Source organism: Carassius auratus, chromosome 12, assembly GCF_003368295.1.
Source record: "Carassius auratus strain Wakin chromosome 12, ASM336829v1, whole genome shotgun sequence".
Lineage (NCBI taxonomy): Eukaryota > Metazoa > Chordata > Actinopteri > Cypriniformes > Cyprinidae > Carassius > Carassius auratus.
Genome location: NC_039254.1, coordinates 6,964,377 through 6,974,446, shown reverse-complemented (window position 1 = coordinate 6,974,446; position 10,070 = coordinate 6,964,377). Strand labels below are relative to the sequence as shown.

Sequence of the window (10,070 nt, the reverse complement as noted above, 5' to 3'; positions counted from 1 at the left end):
AGTGATTAATGACAAAATGTTCATTTTGCAGTCGAGTAACCCTTTAAAGCAAGTTTAACTTTTTTACCGTATTTTTCGGACTATAAGTCGCACCTGTGTATAATCATCAGTCCAAAAATACGTCATGAAGAGGAAAAAACATATATAAGTCGCACTGGACTATAAGTCGCATTTATTTAGAACCAAAAACCAAGAGAAAACATTACCGTCTACAGCCGCGAGAGGCACTCTATGTTCTCAGTGTAGACTACAGGAGCACTGAGCATCAAAGAGCGCCCTCTAGCGGCTGTAGACGGTAATGTTTTCTATTGGTTCATTTCTCTTGGTTCATTTCTCTCGGTTCATGTCAAATACATTTTGAAAAATAAATTGCACCTGACTAAAAGTCGCAGAACCAGCCAAACTAAGAAAAAAAGTGCGACTTATAGTCCGGAAAGTACGGTATATGTAATACCACTTTACCGATTTTTTACCATGGACATGAATGATTCATCAGGTGTGATTATTTTTATGATGTTTGCCAACAAAATTGGTGAAAAATCCCATGGTCCCAAAGCATATGGCAATACTTTTGTTTTGGACCATTAAGCAACTACCTGGCAACACCCTAGCGGCCATCCAAAGTATCTTAGCAAAAGCACCAAAAAAAAAAAACCGTACAACCGATAGTTGTATTGTGCTTTCAGTCCTTTATTTAAAATCTTCATGTTTGTTTCTAAAAGCAGATTTGTTATTTATCCAGGATTCTCTGTTTTGTTCTGGATTAAATGGAGATAATAGACATCTGAAGGAGAACACAATCTTCCTTAGCCGACTGGCTCGTAAACAGACACCTAGCAGACAGAATGACCCAGCAGAGTTTCTACTGTCTATGGGTCGCCTCAGAATGTGTCTGGACTCTGCTGCCAGGATCCTGTCCCAAGCTATCAGCAAAAGATCTGGTACGAAGGGCTTCTGATCTGACCAGTTCAAGTCAGTTAGGGTATACTGCAATGCCAAAATGAATGACGTGTCTTTGTGCGATAACATTTTAGTGTTTGGTGTCTTTCAGATCATTTTGAGGAAGTTGAGCTAAAACTTTTGGAGCAGTTGAAGGCTGTTTTTGAATACGGTAACAATGACTGGTATAGAGTTTACCTGCTTCGAGCACTCAACAGGCATGCTGGCATGGACTGTCTGCAAGCACTGATCAGCAGCACTGATTATGAATGGATCTTCCCTGCAGAGATACTACGGCTTCATGTATGGCCCTTCAAATGATGTTGTGTTAGGGTTGTAGGGTGTTTTTTAATATTGTTGAGATATATATTAAAATTGAGTTTGTTGGTTAAAAAAGTATTCCTTAATGAAAAAAGCAGTTCTACTGCATGATAATTGGGCCACACTTTATTTTAGGGTCCAATTTTCACTATTAACTCACCATTAACTATGACTTTTGCCTCAATTAACTCCTTATTTGCTGCTTATTAATAGTTTATAAGGTAGTTGTTAAGTTAAGGGTATTGGGTAGGATTAGGGATGTCATGCGTTATATGTACTTTATAAGCACTAATAAACAGCCAATATGTTAATAATAGACATGCTAATAAGCAACTAGTTATTGGTGTGAATTGGACCCTATACTAAAGTGTTACCGATAATTGTTTGTTTTCTCTTCTACAGAGGTTGATTCCTGCAGAGGTGGATCGTTTCTTGTGTTGTGGTCAGTCATACCGCACTCTGAGAGATGGAGTGGGAGAAGCAATGCAGGAAGGCACAGCAAATGGACTCACAGTAGCATTACGGGTCAGAGTCTACATCCGTATTAAATAAACAACACACACGCCAAACATTGTTTTGTGAGCGAACCTTTAATGGTTAATGATGTGATTTTATTTGACAGTATGATTAAGAACACATTTGACAGACTTTATAAATTTGTTGTTTTTAATGTAAATATATTTTAAAATCAACATATTCCTGTGATGGCAAAGCATAATTACTCCAGGCTTCATGGTCACATTTTCCTTCAAGAAATCGTTCTGATATGCTGATTTGGTGCTTTTATTGTTATCAATATTTTTATGGAAACCTTAGTACTGTTTTTCTATACTTTTTTGTGAATAGAAGGTCCAAAATAAAACCACATATATTTGAAATAGAATTGTTACTGTTACATTGGATTATCCAGAGCCTAAATAATATATATATACATTTTTTTTTTTCAGGCAATGGGTGGTTCAGACCCAGTGAATAACGTCCTGCTGACTCTGGCTGTTTTCAGGCAAGTCACTTGTCGCTTCAAGTCACCTGAGAAAGCTATAGCTCCTCAAGCACAGGTAGGTGGTGGTTAGGTTATGTGATTTTATTAATCACTAGTGAGGATTCAGAATTCAATAAGAATCCATGTAGGACTAAATTTGTATTAAGTATTATTGAAGTTCATCAGAACTTCATGCAAACTGCTAAAGTTACTTGTTTGAGCATACATGCCCTTACTTTATCAGATCCAGAAAAATTAGGCAAAACACTGGCAGACCTAAACACCTACATTTTCCTCTTTGTCAACAGGATATCAGGTTCTTGGAAGAGGTTATTAGAGAGAACATGACAGAACATGCCAGACAGCTCTGCACTGCTCTCTTATCCAATAAGATTGGTGGTCCAGGATCACACCTAAGTCTCGGAGCAGATGTATCTGCTAAGCGTCGTACTGTGCTGGAGCTCATGGTGCATGCGAGTGCTGTGTTTTTCAGTGGAAACAGGCTGCTGAGTCCCCTTTTTAATATTGCCTCTCAACCACAGAACATGACAGTAAGGGCTTTTCCATGAATAATTCATATTATTGGAGTGAGATTGAAATTATTTGCATTTGATTTTATGTGAAAACTCATTTTAAACATCACCATGTTTCTCTACTTTTTTCTTCAGGGAGCCTTCCTACCCACAATGCCTGAAGACAATACCAGTGAGGCCCGGCAGTGGCTCACTGGAGAGAAAAACCTGCAGATGTACTGTGAGTGTGTCTTGTGTATGAAGTGAAAATAAAAATATTTCTTTAAATGTTGGGCTGGGAACCGGTCTGACTAAGAACCGGTTCTGTTTTTTGAAAAGATCCGGAACCTAGAGCAATTTCTAAGTTTCGGCTCCAAAACATTTCTGGTGTGACACATGACCAAGTGCTGTGAGCAGCCTTGTGCTGGTGTTCTGATGATTCTGTGTTTCCCGGAAAGGATGTTACAAACTGAATAAGAGAAACGCAGCCCTGTCTCTTTAATTACTGAGCACATTGTTTCCAATGAAGCGCATTCCACAGACACATTGGGCGGCATCGTGTCTTTGATTGCCAAACACATGTTTCCCACGACTGTATGCGGACTTGCGCCTTTGATAACTTTGCAGTGTGCACTTGTGCACTTAGTATACTTGCCACTAAGTAACATTATATTTGTTCAATTTTTTTAATAGCTGTTTAATGATTTTAATGGAATCGGAACTGGAACCTTTACGTGGAACCGGAACCTGAAAATTTCTAACGATTCCCAACCCTACTTAAATGCAACCTGTCTAACAGATTTTGTCTTTTCTTCCTGCTTTGCAGTGTGTTATAATGGTCATGCATGCTTTGTGGGAGAGGTGAGATGTATTTTCTTTCACTTTTATTTGAATGAACTGGTTCTGTTGTCTGGGAAATTAATAACAATTATTTAATTTTCTCCATTTTTTTTTAGTGTGGCAAACCAACGGCTTTGTCAAATTGTGCCACTTGTGGAGTCCTTATAGGAGGCGAGAATCATAAACCAGTTGAAGGCTTTATTCAAGCTCATGGAATCCCTGACCTGACACGACCTGGACATATACTGGGACATGCTGAAAACCGGTCTGAAGCCCCGAACAGGAATCTCACTTTAGCACAGTCCTGTGTCCTCCGTCTCTGTCTGCACCTTGCCATGTTGCAAGGAGCCATTCACCACCGACAGGTAAAAGAGTTTGAAGGAACCCTGAAAGCTCACTTAATACCTGCTGATAAATGTTTAATGTTGCATGCCAACGCCCTTTGTCTACATAATGAAAACTACTGCAAATTAACTAGTTGGCCACTAGTATTAGAGAATAAAAACACTGTTTTCTAAATCCTTTGGTTCTCCACAGGGAATCAGAAATATGATCCTTCCAAATGTGAATAATGTCTATGAGTTCCTCTGGCAACATCTTGAGAAGGACATGGAGGTTCTTGGGAAGACTTTAGATCGTAACTCTGATGACTCTGCCGTAATAATTCATCTTATCTTCAGCCAGTTTCTACAGACCACCTCAGGTATCTTTTAATCTTGACTATAGATAAACCTACTTATATAATAGTTACAAAGAAGAGCATAACGTGAGCAAAATTCATTGTTTTTTGTGTATTTATTGTAGTATTATTTCTATACTTTGTGGTATTAATAAATATTTTGAATTTTATTATCTTTTATTTACAAATTCAGTTTCATATATATCAGTGCTGTCAAATGATTAATCGCATCCAAAATAAAAAAATTAGTTTACATAATATGTGTGTGTACAGTGTTTATTTATTATGTATATATAAATACACACACATATATATTTAGAAATTTTGAATATATATATATTTATATTATTATATTTAATATAATATAATATGTGTTTGTGTGTATATGTGTGTGTGTGTGTATATATATATATATATATATATATATATATATATACATATATGTATATATATATATATATATATATATATATATATATATATATATATATATATATATATATATATATTTTAATGTTGTATTATTTTAATTGTATTAATATTTGTAATATTTTAATATTGAATATTTATATTTTATTATATTTCAGCTTTTCAAGTTACAGAATTGTTATTTGTTATAATTAACATAGCAATAACATAGCAATAATACAGTGAACTAGAAACCCTGTTTGATATTTTCTTTCTTCAGGGGCCGAAATGGATCTATCAACACGCAAGTCCAGGGAGCAGTGGGAGACCACAGTCTGTAAAACTGCCATCAATCCTGTTTTACAGGTCAGTCTTGGTACTGCTGAATATCAGGTATGTGTGAACCATTTGAAAAGAATGGGATACATTTAAACCATTTCTTTGAAAAACACAAATAACCTTAATAAACTAAATAAATAGAGTATAAATACCTACTTTAAAGGCATATATTTACGTCAGTCAACCTAGTCTCTGTTTTCAGGATTTGAACGGGATGTTGGGAAGAGCACAGGATCAGATTGCAGCCGATAATCAACTTTCCAAAAATCCCCTGATGAAGGTGCTGAGAGGAGACCCTCAAAAAATCCTTCATCTCCCCACTAACTGCCCCACCCACCACTCTTCCTTCTGGAGCCCCTCACCTGTCCTAACGGTGGAAAGCTTCTCACAGCAAATAATCCAGGGTCAAGCACCCCTGCTTACCCTTTTTATCAATAAGGTTAGTTCACTGAAGAAAAGAAAATAATAATCCAGGCCCTTGTGTCACCTTACGCAAGTCGCTCACACAGTTTCGTGTTATTTTTAAGCATGTTTCCAAATAATATTCCTGTGTGTTGTGTGTATTTTGTTAGGTGCACTGCATAAGACAGCTGAACCATTTGCCGGCTCTTGCTGCTTTGTTGTCTGATCTTATGAAAGTGCTTCCTCCGGCTCTGAGACTCAGACCAACACCATCGCTTCACTGCTGCAATGCATTCCTGCTGGTCTGTCATACTTATACTCACTAGAGGAGGGAGCTAGGTGCTTGATATATTGATGGATTTTTGCATTTAATATTACTGTACTCCATTTTGTGTTCGAAAACAGGCCATCAGAAGAAATTATTGTCAGAAAGAGTGGAGATCTTCATGAAGGTGTGGAACCAACTCAGAATGGAAATATCCAATAATGGTGAGCTGTGAGTGTTTTACACATGGAATTTGCAAGACGTAAAACTTGCATTGCATTCAGTATTTATCATTATGTATTTCCTGTGAGTCAAACCCATGATAATTATTAAACTGGCCGTTATAAGATAATAAATTGACAATATTTAAAATTCTATACTATTTTGTTTAAAGCTGCAGTCCATAAATTTGGCTTTATGGACGACAGATTACAGTCTAATCTCTAATTGTTATACCATTCAAATTTCATATAAAGAAATTATTTTATGCCAAAATACAACTTCTTCTTCTTTAGAACTGGTTCTCTTTAAAGTACAAGTTCTTTAGTACTTGTGTAAGCCCACATGGGCTATCTGTAATTAGAGGCACATTTAAAACTGGAATATAATCTAATATCATTCACATGTGTTTCACAAACACATAAATCTTTCTGGATTACAATGCACCATTAAAATTAGTTTTTAAAATAAAAAATTGTTTTGAACACTGGCTGGTTATGTACTTGCTCAAAAATTGATTTCGAGTCATTTTTAACCAAGAAAAAGTTACTGCATCTTTAAATAAAACCCTCTTAAAACTTTTAAATGCAACAAGTGAGTCTAGGCATCATTACATATAAGTAATGATATTGTTTCGTTATTTTAGCTTCTTTGGGTTTGGATCCTACACTTTATGAAAAAGAAATAACTAGAGAAAGCTCTGGGCAGTTTCTCTCCTTGAGTCGTCATGGGCCAGGGTCATGTCTCCACGCAATCATAGATCTCCTGTCTGAGACCCACAACAGTCTTGTGCGAGAAGCCAGGAAACTCTGTCACCTGGAAGACAGGTGTGTATTTAAGAAGGATTGTGCACACATCTGGTTTGTTCAAACTTTTGGACTTTTTAAGACTTGTAATGTTTTTGTTGCTCGTCTCTCATGCTCGCCAAGGTTGAATTTATTTTATCAAAAATACAGTAATATTGTGAAATATTATAACAATTTAAAATGGCTAATTTCCATTTTATTATATTTTATAATGTCGTTTTTTCCTGTGATGTCAGCTGAATTTTCAGCATCATTACTCTAGTCTTCAGTGTCACATGATACTTCGGATATCATTTACATTTTTATGTTTCTTATTAATGCATGCCATTTGCATTTCCTCTTACAGTGACTATAAAGTGCCACTGGCAGAGCTGTCTGAGAGCCAACTTGCCCTGTGTCACCCAGAAAAAGAGTTGCTTCCTCTGGTGTTAGCTAACTGCCATTACACACTAGAGAAGGGTCAGCAAACAGTGAGCTCGTATGATCATGAGGCTATTGAGAGAGAACTCAGCAGAAGATTTTTTGCAGGCAAACCACGCATTCAAACAGTGAGTCTACACATTTTAAAACTTTTTCATTCTAACGTTAATTATATGACCAGATTTATTGGTTGCTAAAAACTGAGAATTCCATGCAGGACACTGATAAATATCTGAGAAGACAACATCAGAATTTTATAGAAGTCCTCAATGAGGTCAGAGCCAAAATACCTCAGGTAATTTTCTTCAGTCTCTGTGCTTCGTTCAGTTTTCTAAAAACAGTAGGCCTCAGCAGAGTAATGCCTCTGGGTTAATGGTGACATACTGTAGAAATATAAGAATATATAATTATATAAATATACTATAATTATAAATATGTATTTGTTCAATAGTTAAGGAAGCTTATTTTTTTCCTATATGATTTACAGGAACCACTCAAGGCCTCTGTGCTCAGTTCTATGAGATCAATGCTACGTTCATTCACCGATGTGTGCGACGCGGTTTATACTGTGGAGATTGGGCTTCGTTTCCTTGGTAAAACTGGTGGACACCCACAAGATCTTCTTCTGTCCTATCTGACAGTTTCCTTGAAAATGGACCAACACATCTCAAGCACCGTAGCTGAGGTGAGACATGCGTTTAAAGTACTAACTCAAAGGAAATGTAACCAAGCAGGTATTTTGCCACGTCTCAGCGTGTATAATCTATCTGCTCCTGTTATTTGATTCCACACATCTTGGTTTCAGGCTTTAAAAGAGAACCGGATTAGTCAGTGCACAGCCACCTGGCAGCTCCTTACCTGCTGGAAGAGTGAACAGATGATGAGAAAAGGACAGGTAATTTGACATTCAGCTTTTGTGACTAGTACTGAACTGTATATCATTAATACCAATTACATAATATTTTTCATCTAAGCTATGAAGTAATTACATTCCAATTTCTCGTATTTGTTTTCTTCTGCTGTCCCTAGACAATAGGAAGCATGTTTCAACATAAGCATTTAATATATATATAAATAATCTTTTGAACTTTCAAATACAAATAATAAGCACTCTAAATTTCTGCATGGTAGTGTATGCATGAATAACTTAAAACAGATTAAATTTTTTCACTTTGCATTCATTGTACAGACAGCTGATTTCTAATTCCCTCCTTCTGCTCAGTTATTTAGCCTGTCACTAAACTGACCCCATTACTGCTAACCTCTACTGACCTCCTTTGATTGACCCTAAACAAAAGAGAGAGTGGACGTACAAGGGTTGTAAATCCAAGGGAAAGTGTTAGTCAGAGTGTGCCAAGTTTTAACAATAGAGTGTGTGCCATCAACAGTTTTAACCCAGACTTTTGTGAATAGCTGGACAATATTACTTAGTTAAACAATGCTTTGAGACATTTAAGCTTCATTCTGGAACATATTCATGATGTTTGAATCCTTATTGTACAGGTATATTACGATTTCTGTAATTTACTTTAAATCTTCCAATGCACAATTTTGCAGGATCCATTCCATCGACTGTCTGAAGAGTTCAGAGATAAACTGACTTCTGTGGAAAGAAAGCAATTAAAGGTTTTCCTTGGGCTCACAGATACTGAGATTTTTTCTTTGGAGCTACATGAGATCCTTCAGCTTAAGACCAACAGCACCGTTGAAGAAGGCTTTGCGCCACATTGGGAGTAAGAATTTATCTTATTTTACACATTTTCATATTATACTTCTGGACCCACCATTTGTGAGGTTTTGATGAGGTAAACTGGCCACAAAAGGCCAGTGAGCCTGAATATTTTTCACAGATGTGAGACATTTGTAAATATTATATGGGATACAGTGTGATGTGAGCCAGTTATTATTACAAAAGACTTTCAAACCTTCACAGGATGATTAGCTAAACAAAATGTATTTGTAATATTAAAACACAGAGTTATATGACAAACATTGTACAAAAACTTTGTGCAAAGTTCTAGAGAAAACTGTATAATAATGCATTTTAAAAATTGAATTACTGAAACAAATAGGCTAACTTTAGAAAACTGGCTTTGTGATTTCTGAATGTTGTACACTTAAATGCCATTGTTCAGGGTAATTATTCTCAAAATAAAAAGTCAGGAAATGTTCTAGCACCCAAAGCAAATGCTTCTAAAAAGATCCTTTAGTATTCACTGCCAAATATTGCAACACAAAGAGACATAAGTTTTTCCTCTGAACGGCCACTTTCAATCACAACAATGCAAGCTTCCCAAACCTACTCATTCCCTGGAGACCTGTGGGCTTATAGACCCAAGAGAGGCACACTTTGACCCCTCCAGGCTCCCATCTGTCAGTGTGCCCTGCTCTAGTCACCTACTGAGCAGGCAGCTGGTCGGAATGAAAAGGAATGCGTGTGCTGAGAACAATAGAATCCAATGCTAACTGTTGATCTTAAACCACACCACTGAACACCCCTCCTCCTTTCTCTTTCTGTGATTCACAACATAGCATCAGGTCCACAATGGAATCCCATTTGGAGGAGAAGAACATCATATCTTTTCCTGGTTTAGATCATCTTCCAGAGGAAATCACTTTGGCTAAAGCAGCAGAAATCTGGAGGCTGGCGGTGGAGTTCAAACACTGAAAAGTTCTTCTGAAAGGGTCAAACCAAAATTAATGACAAATGTGAAAAGATCTGGACTGCTGTGATTTTTTTGGTCAGATGTTGCTTGCTTTTGTCACGTCTGTTGTACAGGACAGATTTATGACTCATTCCTACACTCCAAGTCTTTCTTTTCAATATATTGTTAAACCAGTTTATTAAAATAATCTGTTTTTACTCTTTAGAACTTTGAATATGATTTTATACTGTTGAGCGCTTTGAATCAGGGAAAAATAATTCATTCAATTACTG

General features: G+C 36.6%; 1 protein-coding gene across 1 annotated transcript; it reads left to right on the top strand.

Annotated features, from left to right (window-relative positions):
* The first annotated feature begins 5,593 nt into the window (after nucleotides 1–5,593).
* Nucleotides 5,594–9,963, top strand: LOC113111649 (E3 ubiquitin-protein ligase rnf213-beta-like). The gene is made up of 9 exons (XM_026276607.1): nucleotides 5,594–5,724; nucleotides 5,828–5,911; nucleotides 6,553–6,733; nucleotides 7,059–7,260; nucleotides 7,350–7,427; nucleotides 7,620–7,817; nucleotides 7,938–8,027; nucleotides 8,690–8,865; nucleotides 9,665–9,963. Exons 2-9 carry the CDS (start codon nucleotides 5,869–5,871, stop codon nucleotides 9,798–9,800), a joined length of 1,104 nt encoding a protein of 367 aa, XP_026132392.1. The 5' UTR covers nucleotides 5,594–5,724; nucleotides 5,828–5,868; the 3' UTR covers nucleotides 9,801–9,963.
* Nucleotides 9,964–10,070: the final 107 nt, after the last annotated feature.

Excerpts from the sequence above, each read along its gene's own strand:
- LOC113111649 (XM_026276607.1), top strand. The coding sequence starts at position 5,869 with ATGAAGGTGTGGAACCAACTCAGAATGGAAATATCCAATAATG. Across the intron at positions 5,912-6,552 it reads AATGGAAATATCCAATAATG|CTTCTTTGGGTTTGGATCCT; the intron begins GTGAGCTGTGAG and ends TCGTTATTTTAG. Across the intron at positions 7,261-7,349 it reads GCAAACCACGCATTCAAACA|GACACTGATAAATATCTGAG; the intron begins GTGAGTCTACAC and ends AATTCCATGCAG.